This window comes from Diaporthe batatas (assembly GCF_019321695.1).
Source record: "Diaporthe batatas strain CRI 302-4 chromosome Unknown Contig00004, whole genome shotgun sequence".
NCBI classification, from domain to species: Eukaryota; Fungi; Ascomycota; class Sordariomycetes; order Diaporthales; family Diaporthaceae; genus Diaporthe; species Diaporthe batatas.
In genome coordinates this window covers 2,395,994-2,408,607 of record NW_025408551.1, presented here as the reverse complement: position 1 = coordinate 2,408,607, position 12,614 = coordinate 2,395,994, and the positions used below count along the sequence as shown (strand labels likewise).

The following is a 12,614-nucleotide window of genomic DNA, read 5'->3' as shown; positions in this document are numbered from 1 at the left end:
AACAACAGGGGTCCGCGTATTACAACAGCGCTACATCTCGCAGCATACCGGAATGACGCAGAATCTGTGAGAATTCTCCTAGAAAGCGGCGCCGACATCGATAAACTCGATTCCCCGGGCAAGACCGCACTTCAGGCGTGCGGTGGCCGTGAGACAGTGACCACGCTTGTGCACCATGGGGCCTCTCTTGCCACTCACTATTGCCAAAATATTTTCAGCGTTTTGAGACGGCGTGTGGACGTATTCAGAGAAATAACGGCCTCATACTCTGACCTGGATGTAGCAGACACTGGCAGTCAACCCACAAAGCTCCCAGATCTGTTATGCACATTTCATAACACAAGAGGCGCAGTTGCGGTTCAACAAGTTACAATGACCGTGGATCACCTCACATATTTTGTCGAGGCCGAGCTTGACTTGAACCAAGACATGGGATCGGGAGTGTCATTAATGCATCTCGCAATGGTTGGTACGGCGACTTCGACTTTCATTCTAGGAAACAACTTGGGCGTGGAGGCTGCGGCAGGGTTCCCATGGTACCTTGAGTTCTGGGTTGAACCATCATTCATGACTTCAATGTTCAGGCATTTTCGGAAAAAGCTCGGCGTAGCGGACTTCGCTAGGCTCGCCCATCTTCAGCCAGATCGCGGGTGGAGTCCACTATGCCACGCATCTCTCGTGGCCCATATGGATTGGCTTCAAAACTGCATATCTTTGGGGGCAGATCTCGACTTTGAAGGCAGCCCACACGGCTCTGCTCTGATAGTCGCGAGCGCATGTGGACAATTGGAGGTGGTGCGAACCTTGGTCCGGGCTGGGGCGAGTCTCTCCTACCAAGGAGAAAAGGGCCACAAAAGTGTCTTCACCTTCTGTCGATCAAAAGTCGTAAGACGTTGGCTACTTGTGGGTCGCTTTACCGAACAACGAAATATCGACATTAGACCGCACTGGGGGGACGGCCAAAGGGTATGGATGGGGGCCGGAAGAGCTGTAGCGGGCTTGAAACTTGTTGGTTCGCGGGCGATGTGCTACCATGAGACGCGGATAGATTATGCTAAGAGGTTGGCAAAAATGCGTCGGGCCTGGCGCGGGAAGGTCATAACACCGATTTGCATGTCAGGGATAGTATACGGATCATAGGTTTGGGGGGGGGGGGGGGGAGAAGTGCCTAGGTAGATTCCACTGGACATTTTCAAGTGAATGAGATGGCAACCTGGACAAGACCTGCTCACAATCACAAGACAACCAACTCATCAGGAACTAAGACAGCACTTCAGTGATATGCCCCTATAAACCAAGGGTGAGCTCTGGGTGTCTCGCCTAGGCACATGGTCAGCAATCTAGTAGTATAGTCACGGGCGCTTTCACCCAGGGGCAGTCAATTTAACCAACTGCACAAGCCTATGTTCTTTGTGGGGGGTCTTGCTTGTGCTTGTCTTTGACTGCAAGACCTATATTGTGTGGACTCCACGAGTTCTACCTTGGAAATGTCAATTGAATAAATCTGACAGTTCCACTTTTAAACGAATATGACGGCCGAGGTGATAAGATGGGCAGGGCAGGGAGTGAGAGTGGGGTCAGGCGCGAGAGTGAGCGAGCGAAGGAATCGAGAAGAACGGCTGAGATCGTCCCGTTTGAGCATGGCGTCCCAGCGGGCTTGCTTGTGACCACCACCCAAATAAATACCTTATCAAGGGCCCCCTTGCCAACCTTGACTCGCCACGCCTGGACTTCTTCAACCCTCGAGCTGATTTGCACAATACGCGCGTCTCCCTCTCGCACTCCCAAGCCGGCTCCCAAAGTCCCCCAAGCCGTCTCCTCTCTCACGCATCATGCTCAACTTCCGCAGGAAGAAGTCGGCCGAGTCCGAGGCCTCGGCCCAGCAGGGCCCGGCCGCCGTCGACGCGCCCCGACAGCCGTTCCGAAAGGCCATCGTGCCCGTCATCGCCTGCGGCGCCGGTCTGTTCTCGGACGGATACATCAACAACGTGAGCGGCCCCCTCCCGAAGCCCCGGACTTGGCTGGCCCCGTACCGCCGGACGGGCTGCTTGGCTTGCATCCCCGCCAAGGTTCGGCGGCCCGGGGTTCAGAAAGCTTAGTTCTTGCTAACCGTCGCGGCATGCTCTTGGCCGGTCTAGGTCATCGGATCCGTCTCCACCGTGCTTGGCCTGCAGTATGGCGATCTGTACAAGGACTCGAACGCCAAGAAGTATGTCAACGACATCGCCTTTGCTGGCACCGTCGTGGGCATGCTGGCTTTTGGATGGCTTGCGGACCACTGGTCGCGCACCAACTCGCTGCTTATCTCGACCATCATCTTGATGGTGTTTACCGCCCTCGCTGCGGGCTCTTACTACAAGGGTGACGCCGTTGGCATGTTCAACATCCTCACCGCATGGCGTTTCTTCGTGAGTAGCACATCCGGCCTTGCAAACATGTCCCTCATTAACGTTATCTCGCCTTGAAAGGTCGGCATCGGCATCGGAGGCGAATACCCCGCAGGCAGTGTCGGTGCAGCTGAGTCTACTGGCGAACTCAAGTCCGGCTCCAGAAACCTCTGGTTCATCATGTTCACCAATACTATGATCGACTGGGTAAGAAGACTGCTGACTTCAACATCCCTGGTCCCAAACTTGACTCGTTTATGCTGACTGGTGAGCCAGGGATTCGTGATTGGCGGTTTGTTTACCTTCAGAACCTCGCGTATGTCGTGACAGTAAGCATCTAACAGCCAGTAGCCTTTGTCCCGTACGTAGTTGCCGCCGCCTGCCAAAACAGCCATTACAGCACTATCTGGCGCACCAGCTTGGGCATCGGCGTCGTGTTCCCTATCATCCTGTTCATCCTGCGTCTGTTCGTGAAGGAGCCCGAGGCTTCCACCAAGAACTCGATGCGATATGCCAAGACACCCTACATGCTGTCGTTCAAGATGTACGGATGGCGTTTATTTATTGTCTCTTTAATTTGGTTTATCTACGATGTGAGTCCAGCTCGGCCGTGTTTGTTCAAGTGCCAGTGAACCTAATGCGTAGCGCTTAGTTCTCAACCTACTCGTTTGGGATTTACTCGTCCACGATTCTGAGCAACATCTACGGCGACACGGCCCCGCTGACTACGGTGTTTGGCTGGAACACGGTCATCAACCTGTTCTACATTCCCGGAACCATGCTCGGCGCCCCGGCCTCCGACTGGCTTGGCCCGAGGTACGCGCTGGCTATTGGTGTCTTCCTCCAAGCCATCGTCGGATTCATCATGGCTGGTGACTACTTCAACCTCTCGCAGCCCGGCATGGTCGGCGGGTTCGTGGTCGTGTACGGCGTGTTCCTCGCCCTGGGCGAGTTCGGGCCCGGAAACAACATCGGCCTCCTCGCCGCCAAGACATGTGCTACCGGAATTCGAGGCAAGGGACCCATCTCTCTTTGGCGATACGGCGTCCCTCGACTGCATGCTGACTTACATCCAAGGCAAATATTACGGAATCGCCGCTGCCATCGGCAAAATCGGCGCGTTCATCGGTACCTGGGGTAGGTTCATTGACACTTGAGCAGCTGGCGAGGTCCGAGTCATTCTGCTAATCATTGCCTTTCAGTATTCCCATACATCATAGCAGCCGGAGGCGACAATGAGGTTGCCTCGGCCCAGTACCCCTTCTGGGTTTCCTCGTCGCTGTGCATCTTGTCTGCCGGCCTCGTCCTGTTCTGCCTGCCGCACATCGGCCAGGACACCATCCAGCTCGAGGACGAACGCTTCCGCGCTTACCTGGAGGAGAACGGTTACGATACTCGCCAGCTCGGTATGAAGAAGGGTGACGTCTTTGAGAGCACTGACGCTGTGATCCCGGTGGAGGGACTGGCTGAGACTGCGAAGGGTGAGAAGACCGCGGCTTGAGCTTGAGGTCGCCATGGAGATGAAATTGCGTCTGATGGTCACTTGACCGTGGTCCTGTTGGGGAGAGAAGAGTAATAGAGTAATGCCCTGGCTGCAAGAGCTATGCCTAATGTACCAGAAAACAATTAATCAGGATTTTGCCCCCACCCATGAGGCGGCTTTCTCCATTAGTGCCTGGAATTTGTAATATCTGCTTCCATTGTCGTTACTGATATCTATGTATTTTGCCGTTCACACTGGCACCAAGGACATTTGCCGGCCAATGACGATATGCTCAGTTAGGAGTACTGAAATGATGGACTCATGGATGAGGGTCTTGTGTTCTGGTTCACAAAGTCAAAACTGCCGTTAAGTGCTCCTCGCCACTACTAAATACGTCAGGGCTGGACTTTGATGCTGATGGCTATAGGCCCGGCAGGTGATCCTAAGCGACACGCTCTGCAGCATGCCGTCCCCTTCGTCGGCCGGTGCTGATCGGAGTCTACAGATGAATGACTCGAGCCAGGCCACCTGGTTCTCTAGGCTGGTCACATACTCGTTGGTAGCAGACCGTCGTTTTCGGTCGACGTCACGGTGTACGTCTGTCTGGCCGTGGCGCAGTTCTAGCACGGCTCTGTGCGTGAACACTGGAGCTGCGCGGTCGGGTGCCGAGCCAGCGAGCTCCGAGTGTGGGCAACGTATCGAGAGGGTGGGTGCTGTACCTTTCGAAAGTGGCATCTCTTGCAGCTTATCTACAATGTCAGTCTTGTTCTTTAAGCATGGGATCGTGGGAAAATAATTACCAGATATTTTTGGCTAGCGCTGAGGGCATGATACTAGGGGTGTTTGACAGCGGTCAAATCCAGAGCTGTAGAAGCAGGTCTTGCATAACCTGTACGATAGGCCCCATGAACGGCGGGGCCGCCTCCCTTTAGGACCGTAAACGCGCCAGACGGACGCAGAGTGCCAGTCTGTATTAATAGATGGGCCGCTAACATCAACTGCCCAGGAAGTGGACACCCACTGTTAATTAGAGGCTTCCATAATTCCTATGAGCATCTATTCCCTTCAACACTCAAAAGTTTTCCATTTGAAAATCATATATTTCTACCTGGATACATAGACTGCTTACACTGATTAAGTTTATCTACTTATCTAGTAACCTAGATGAGCTCGATCAGATTAGATGATATTATGACATTAAGAACTTGAGAACTCTTCTTGAAGGGGCCACTGGGAGGGGATGAATCTTGTGAATTTAAACGGGTATCTCAATGACCAACTCATTAAAAATTCAGAAATGCAAATAAGCGCGGAATTACAAGTGCTGGTGGTCAAGGGCCCGTCGTCAGTCTCTCGACTAGCCAAAATGTATGGCTGAGCCCCCTGGGCCGTTAATTGATTGGTCCTCTATAACTCACTTGAGTGGGCCTGGATTGCCCCCATGTTGTTCAACTGGATGTTGAGCGCCAACTACCTAGGTACCGTCGCTATGATACCCCGGCTCGGACGATATACACAATTTCCATTGCACAATTTATGCAGAAAAGAGCCGTGCCAAGAGCGAACGTCCCCAGATGTCATGGTGATCTTTCCGCCTGCGCAATGAACTTGCTACACGATGGGATATTGTACCTACACCATGGCAGGGGATATGAGGTGGATCTGGGAAGCTAGCAGACTTATTTGGCAACCGCATGGTGGCCATTGAATACCCACACTGCGAGGGAAGACCGCAGACTAAGAAACGATCTCGGCGTTGAGGAGGGGGCGGGCAAGGGTGACAGCACAGACGAGCAGCCCGTGGAGAAGAAATGTGACCTATCTTCAAGACCCCACCAAGGCGAAGAGAAATATTTCAGAAATGCTATTGTCATCTATTTTCTTTACATAACAGGGAACATTCACCATTCGAATCATATTGTGGATACAAGTCGATCTGAAGACATGGGTGTGGTTGTGGTTGTCTAAACGCGTAATAAACGCGTTCCTGTGGGCGACTGGGATGGATGGCCTGGGGCCCTTGTGCTAAGCCTGTTACAGGCCTCGGCTACACGGCGACAGGGGAAGTTTCAAGTTTCTATACTCCGTACCGGTAATCTTTTGTGACAAGTGACTGCACCAGAGTTCCACTGATCACGAGCATGCCAATTGGAAGACCAAGACCCGCTCTTAGCTGCCAAGACACATACCATTTGCCATGGTACCTAGTTTGGTAGACCGTTCCCGGCTCGGCGGCCTTCATTATTCAACAAGGTCTTGCCCGTTGCATAAAATGCCAGTGTTGATGCAACCTTGCAATACGAATTCTGATGGGCTACCACCTTCCCATTCACGTGTCGATTGCGGCTATCTGACTTGATCCAGCTTAGTTCCGGCGTTTATACTACAACTGTGCACCTCACGAGGGTTTTCAACATGTCCAAGGCTTGTGCATTTTTGTGCTTAAACTGGAGACGCACCTTTCTCATCAACAACATGCTTTCCGACTCAATCTGAGTTTTAATTTTTGCTTCGGCAGCCGGCGCCAGAAAGAATAGAGTTTCACCGGCCTGTCCTATCCTCTGGCTAGCGGCAACTTGTTCAAAGATGGAATCAGCATTCGGACTCACATTGTCCGCGTCAGCAACACAATGGCCGACATATCTGCTCCTCGCCATATTTGCGTCGTTGTGGTTGATCAAGCGCCATGCTTCTAAGGTCGATGTCGCTCCCAGCGAGCCTGTTCTCCTCTCGTCAGGAGTACCACTTCTTGGACACCTCTTGGGAATGCTGGTCTCTGGATCCGGATACTATATGAGCCTGTTTCGAAAGACCGGTCGCCAACTTCAGGGAGCGACACTGTCTATCTTTGGCCATAAGGTCTACGTGATATTCTCGCCATCTCTTGCTCAGGCAGCCCTTCGGAACAAGGATCTGTCTTTCGAACCCTTCGTTGTGCTGGCAAGCCAGGCCTTGGCCAACTTAGAAGGGCGCAGCCTCAAGCTGCTCAGAGATGGCACAATATCGCGCGCCTTCTTCCACACTCTGCCCACCGCTGTTTCTGCTGAGCCAATGAGTCGTATGGCTGCAACTGGACTGCTTTCGATGACTGGAGAGGTCAGCAAGCTATGCCATCAGATCGACTTGTCAGTAAACGAACAAGTGGAGATATCAGACTTGTTCGGCTACCTCAAAAGAACAATGACGCTCGCCGTCACAGATGCGCTTTACGGACTGAAGGATAACATATTTCGAGATGACCTGACTTTGATCGATGATTTGTGGTATATCTCCGCTGGACCTCAGGCTATGGACGGCAACTCAACTTTACTGATCATTTTGCGTTAGGAAATTCGATGAAAATCTCCCTTACTTGGCATCTGGTATTCTTCCTTGGCTGTTGGCACCGAAAGGAAACAGGGCTCGTATCCGTGTGCAAACTGCCCTAGCAGAATACTACCGTCAACACAAGACCGAAGAAGAATTTCCCGAGCAAACAGCCGACATCACTCTTCTGCGACACCGAGTCTTTCGCGGTCTGGGATTCAACGACTCTGAGATCGGGCGCATGGAGCTGACGATGGTCTTTGCGGGCACGAACAACAGCGTACCCCTGCTCTTCTGGATCATCGTCAATGTTTTTGCGCGCCCGGGAGTCGTTGACCGGTTGAGGGCTGAGGTGCAAGGCGTGGTTGATATCGTGCCCATAGAAGATCAGCCAAAGAAGACTGGTGAGAGCGAGGGAAGACCCGCACCCAGACGGCAGGCCAATGTGCGAGCATCACTACTCACAGATGAGGCGCGGTGCCCGTACCTCACAGCTATCCAGCGGGAGGCGCTTCGCCTCTGCAACACGACCACCGGATTCAGGCATGCCATGAGCGACACCACGCTCCCTGACGGCACCCTGCTCCGCGCTGGATCGACAGTGCACATCCCGACGTCTATCTCACATCGCCTGCCAGAGGTGTGGGGCCCGGCGGACCCGAGCGAGTTTGAGCCAGCCCGATGGCTCAAGACTTCAGGGGCGCCCGGCCTGATCAAGGCCCCTGCGGCTTATTTCCCGTTCGGGGGTGGGAAACATTTATGCCCCGGGAGAGGTTTTGCGTACGCTGAGAATGCGGGCTTGCTTGTGACCCTCGCGCTTGGGTTTACCATCAGCGGTCTTTCGCCCGAGACGCAGCCGCCGTGTCCAATTGCGAATCTAATGGGAGAGGGCGTACCGAAACCGAGACGAAAGGCTGGAGTGTGCATAAAGAGGAGGGAAGGGTGGGAGGACGTTCGGTGGAATTTGATTTGGTAATAGTGTGCCCTTATACAGCATTAGTTATCTCAGATCTCAAATCGATACCCAGCCATGCAAGCATGTCCGAACTGCGACTCATACGGTTGGCTATGTGTTCCATATCTTGAACACTTGGATTCCCAGGTGCGTTGTCCAAATGCTGATCCAAATAGTTTCAGTAGTTCTTAATCAATACGTACGCATGTGCCTGTTCCCCAACATGAAGCTTCCAAGCGTGACATTGAATTTCTATGTACGGAGTAATTGATCTACATTAATTTTGCACAAGTATACCTAGGGTATTCTATGCATGGCTGCATTGTGGAAATCATCGTTTATGCCACTTCCAAGTTCCAGGGGGCCGCTCAAGCTTCAATGCACCTGTCCCTCGAGACGCTCGATCTCGAGGGAAGCAAGAATGTACGCAGCAGAGCCGAGCACACTGTTATACTTGATGGGCTGGGAAACGTAGTACTGCAGGGCCATGTCAGATGCCGTCTTGAGACTCCAACGGAAAGTATTCCACTTACCTCGTACGAAGCCGTAGAGTTCAAGCTGCACACAGCCACGGTTCCATTGTATCCAAGAGTACCATCTCCCTCGTACACGACAAAACTCTCACTCAAGTAGTTGTATGCTCTCTTCGCGACCTCTATCGAAACGGCTGACGTATTTCCAGGTTTGTAATACCCCAACCTTGCGCCCTTGAGCAGCGCATATGTGAACATGGCGCTGCCGCTCGACTCAATGTAGTTCCCCTCGCGGCCGGGTTGGTCCAGGACCTGCCACCAGCCGCCCGTGTCTGAGTCCACTGCCCGGATCACCGCATCCGCGAGGGACTGGAACTTCTGGAGCAGCGGCTCCCTGTACTGGCAGGTCTGGGGTTGGTCCTGGATAACCTCAAGCGTGTCCACTAGCGCCATGACATACCACCCGAGACTCCGACCCCATACGTGTGGGCTGGCGCCTGTGACAGGATCAGCCCACACAGCTGTGCCACTCGCGTCGTATCCATGCACCAGGAGGCCCGAGTTCTCATCGAGGCAATGGTCCCAGAGGAGGTTGATCTGGTGGGCCATGTCATCAAGCGCGGTCGTGTTGAGGGTTGTTGCGTTATCCGACGTAACCGTGTACAGCGTGTAAAATGGCGCCAAAGAGTACATGCCGTCCAGGTAGCTCCAATATGGATAGGTGTAGTACCACAAGCCCTCCTCCTGGTTCCGACGATTTAGGTCGATACTGAGCCGCAGAGCCTCCAGCCCCGATATGTACGAGGATGTCTGAGCATCCGATCTTTGAGACAAAGAAAGCATGGCATTCCCATTTGAAAGCCGATCGAGGGGATAACTCAGCGCGTCTTCAGTTGCATTTGACAGATACGGTAGGACAGAGTCAACGCTCGCGGCAATATACCCCTTTATTTTCTCGTTTCCAGGATACAGGTCGAGTAGGGCAGTGAAGGCCTTCTGCGTGAATCCAGCTTGGAGGGGCTCGGAAGATCCTCCTTCTCCGGTCATTATGCCATCGTTCCGTGCAATGAGACTGGAGGCCATACAGATCGAGTGATGTGTATCATTGTGTGGGAGTACGGCCGCTGCCAGTGTTGGTTGAATGATGACGAGTATAGCGCCGAGGGCCGGTCGCCCAATCGAGACCCTCATGTCTGCGTAACTTGAACTGCTTATATTAAGAACGTGACGGCAGTGGCAGGAACTCATTTTGCCCGGAAGACGTAAAGTTAAAATAGCAGATATGTACACACACTAGCGACTTCAACTAAGCCAGCCCGGGACAGCAACTTGCGGGGAGATTCAAGGATGAGCCGACAAGCAGGTGCCGAAGAGCCAGCAAGGGCTTCCTTTCAGCTGTGGCAAGGTAGTAGCTGGCAAAGATGAACCGGCACTTTCGTGTCATTGGCTGCTGACGGCCAACACCTCGTGCGACGTCTCTATTTCGCCACCATTTTGATTGATCATATTAATCTCCAAGGGCGCTGATTCGGTCGCTTGCTGACCCTATATTATTCTTGATCTGTGTCCGCAGGCTCACTGGCTGTCCACTCCCTTTCCTTGCATCAAGTTCCGTCAACTTACAGTGGACATTTGATGTTTCTTAGCAAACTTTGCGCGACTGTTGGTAACCTTGTTAGCCAAATTGGAGAAGTCTGGCCAAAATCCGTTTATCTGTAAAATCAAACTTGGGTCAAGGTCATGACGAAGCCAGAGTCCCAGCTCCCACCCAAAGTCGGAGTCCATGGGTGCGGGTGTGCCACACTTGCATATCCTTGGAGCTGCTTAATGCGTTAGTCGGGCACCAGTTCACCTTTCTGCACACTTGGGGTAGTATAAGATCCCGACGGCCCTATGATCTGCGAGGGCTAGCGAATCTTCTGCATGCGGGTTCATCTAGGCCGTCAGCCCGCAATGAAGCGCCTATGATATTGTTGTTGAATGATGGAGTTGAGTATGGAAGGGTTGCACAATGTTGCAACGATCCCCGGGTTCCGATCAGGCCTCCAGGCAAGCTGACATCTATGCAACTATCTCACCACGGCGCTCATTAGCGGCCGATGTTCGATACAGCCATCTTGTCGAGGTCGTGGGGCAATAACCCTTGCGCCGTCAGCCGTAAGCTGTCCACGGGTCCCCGGGGTCACATATTCGCTTGATAAAATCTGTAAGAGCCGCGCGCTGAGTCCTGAGCATGTGGTAAATGGCTGCCTTGGATGTACCCAGCTCCCATCTCTCGTCCGTGATCATAAAGTCGTCAGTGCTAGAAATGCTTGTCCCTCTCCATCTTCCGCCCTCGGGTTAACAGGAGAGATATTTATTGCGCTTGCTCGTCACACTAGGTCCACCACTCTTTGTTGTCTAATGTCCTACAGGCACTTTAGAATGAGCGTTTGACACTATATGACGGGACCACATATTCTGCGGAACCACACCAGCGCCTTGCAACTTCCAAAAATGGCCAGCTATCGTGATAGCTTGATCGCGGCGATGGTGGTATTCCTCGTCATCAACACTGCAGCGATTGCAGCTCGTCTTTACGTGCGTGTCAAGCTTCTCACGCGCGCTATAGGAATGGATGACTTGATGCTATGCCTCGTATTTGTGAGTTCTACCGTGGCTCTGCCGATTTTCGCGTACTCAAGGCTCGGCTACAACGCACCAGGCATCCTCATCACGAAAAATCACTGTTCTGACGTCAATTTCTTAGAGCGGATACGTGATACACTGCGGCTTGGAGTCCGCATCTATGTACTGGGGTTACGCGGCGCCTGCGGGCGAGAAGCACCCTCGCTACGACAATGCCAAAGCGACCGACGTGAGCTCTAGTGATTCCATTACCCACAAAATTTTGTGTTATTCGGCGGTTGTCAGTAACCAAACGTGACTAGTTATTGTTTGCGAACCAGCTCACCATTTACATATGTGCAGGTCTCGTCAAGCTAGCGGTAGCTTGCATCCTGCTCCGCATTGTCACAAAAAGGGCGCTGCGATGGCTCCTGTATCTCTCCATGGTTGTTGTCATCGCATGGACCATCGTGATGACTCTGTATGCCTCGTGGCTGTGTGCGTCTGGGGGATCAAGTAATTACGCTGGGTCCAAGACGTGCTTGTTTGTCGGCTACTTCAGGACGAGCACAAACATCATCATCGATTATTTCTACGCGTTACTGCCGGTCTATATCCTCTGGAACATTCAGATGAGTCTGAAATTAAAGTTTAGCGTTCTTCTATTGCTTGGAATGGGAATATTGTAAGTTGTTCTCAACTTTTGCTTGGCTGTGTTCTCGTTCATTTCCCCAGGTCGACAGATTCCAAGATCCAAATAACTGGTCTTAAAATTTTCTAACACCATTCACTTCGTCGACTTCATAGTGCCAGTAGCGCAACAGTTGTCAAGCTTGTAATAATCATCCGGCTCAAAACGGCTGAGGGCGCACGTGCAAAAGGATTGCATTATGACCTCCTCCTTTGGGCAGATATCGAACTCGGCATGGCTACCTTTGCGGCTTCAGCGGCCGCACTTCGCCCTTTGCTCCTCCGCATCCCCGCCATGATAGATACGTACTTCAGCAAAGCCAGCAGCAGGCGGGCGCAGCAGAGCAACAACAGCGGTTTTCATGGCATGGGCCCATATTTCGAGGTTGAACCTGTGAGTACTACTCAGGATGTAGAGATGGGGCGGCTGAAACATTCGACCTCCGGCGCGCTTGGTGGGATCACAAGGACGACGACTTTAGCCGTCCGGATCGATGGCAATCAGTATCTCCAAGGTCCATCAACTGGCACTTTCGCGCATTTTTGATTGTTAAGCAAATGATCATTCTGTACTTCAAATACTACCTCTCTCCTCTAACCTCTCAGTCTTCAATGTGAGTATTTATTGGTTGACTGGGAGGTAATGTGATTCGAGAAAATGATAATTTGTTGGAAGGTTGGCCGGCCGTGCAAGTGACCCAGGATCAAAAGCC

The 12,614-nt window shown here is 52.5% G+C and overlaps 4 protein-coding genes across 4 annotated transcripts; 3 read left to right on the top strand and 1 right to left on the bottom strand.

The window, feature by feature from the left end:
* Window positions 1-1,730: 1,730 nt before the first annotated feature.
* KVR01_004100 (uncharacterized protein) lies at window positions 1,731-4,029 on the top strand. The gene is made up of 8 exons (XM_044791970.1): window positions 1,731-1,988; window positions 2,139-2,408; window positions 2,469-2,594; window positions 2,664-2,679; window positions 2,739-2,980; window positions 3,040-3,400; window positions 3,465-3,524; window positions 3,590-4,029. The coding sequence occupies exons 1-8, from the start codon at window positions 1,833-1,835 to the stop codon at window positions 3,886-3,888; spliced, it is 1,530 nt and encodes a 509-aa protein (XP_044646264.1). The 5' UTR covers window positions 1,731-1,832; the 3' UTR covers window positions 3,889-4,029.
* Window positions 4,030-6,324: 2,295 nt separating this feature from the next.
* Window positions 6,325-8,152, top strand: KVR01_004179 (uncharacterized protein; the record flags this gene model as incomplete). The annotated part of the gene is made up of 2 exons (XM_044783545.1): window positions 6,325-7,133; window positions 7,198-8,152. Exons 1-2 carry the CDS (start codon window positions 6,457-6,459, stop codon window positions 8,150-8,152), a joined length of 1,632 nt encoding a protein of 543 aa, XP_044646343.1. The 5' UTR covers window positions 6,325-6,456.
* A 354-nt stretch (window positions 8,153-8,506) lies between these two features.
* Window positions 8,507-9,795, bottom strand: KVR01_004485 (uncharacterized protein; the record flags this gene model as incomplete). Its single annotated transcript, XM_044795016.1, has 2 exons — window positions 8,507-8,608; window positions 8,665-9,795. The coding sequence occupies 2 exons, from the start codon at window positions 9,793-9,795 to the stop codon at window positions 8,507-8,509; spliced, it is 1,233 nt and encodes a 410-aa protein (XP_044646649.1).
* Window positions 9,796-11,100: 1,305 nt separating this feature from the next.
* KVR01_004350 (uncharacterized protein) lies at window positions 11,101-12,448 on the top strand (the record flags this gene model as incomplete). The annotated part of the gene is made up of 4 exons (XM_044792466.1): window positions 11,101-11,247; window positions 11,354-11,461; window positions 11,535-11,896; window positions 12,019-12,448. The coding sequence occupies 4 exons, from the start codon at window positions 11,101-11,103 to the stop codon at window positions 12,446-12,448; spliced, it is 1,047 nt and encodes a 348-aa protein (XP_044646514.1).
* Window positions 12,449-12,614: the final 166 nt, after the last annotated feature.

Bases quoted from the DNA above. Each gene is read 5' to 3' on its own strand.
- KVR01_004100 (XM_044791970.1), top strand. From the start codon at position 1,833: ATGCTCAACTTCCGCAGGAAGAAGTCGGCCGAGTCCGAGGCCTCGGCC. The intron at 3,401-3,464 runs GCAAGGGACCCA...CTTACATCCAAG, and splicing joins ATGTGCTACCGGAATTCGAG to GCAAATATTACGGAATCGCC. The intron at 3,525-3,589 runs GTAGGTTCATTG...ATTGCCTTTCAG, and splicing joins CGCGTTCATCGGTACCTGGG to TATTCCCATACATCATAGCA.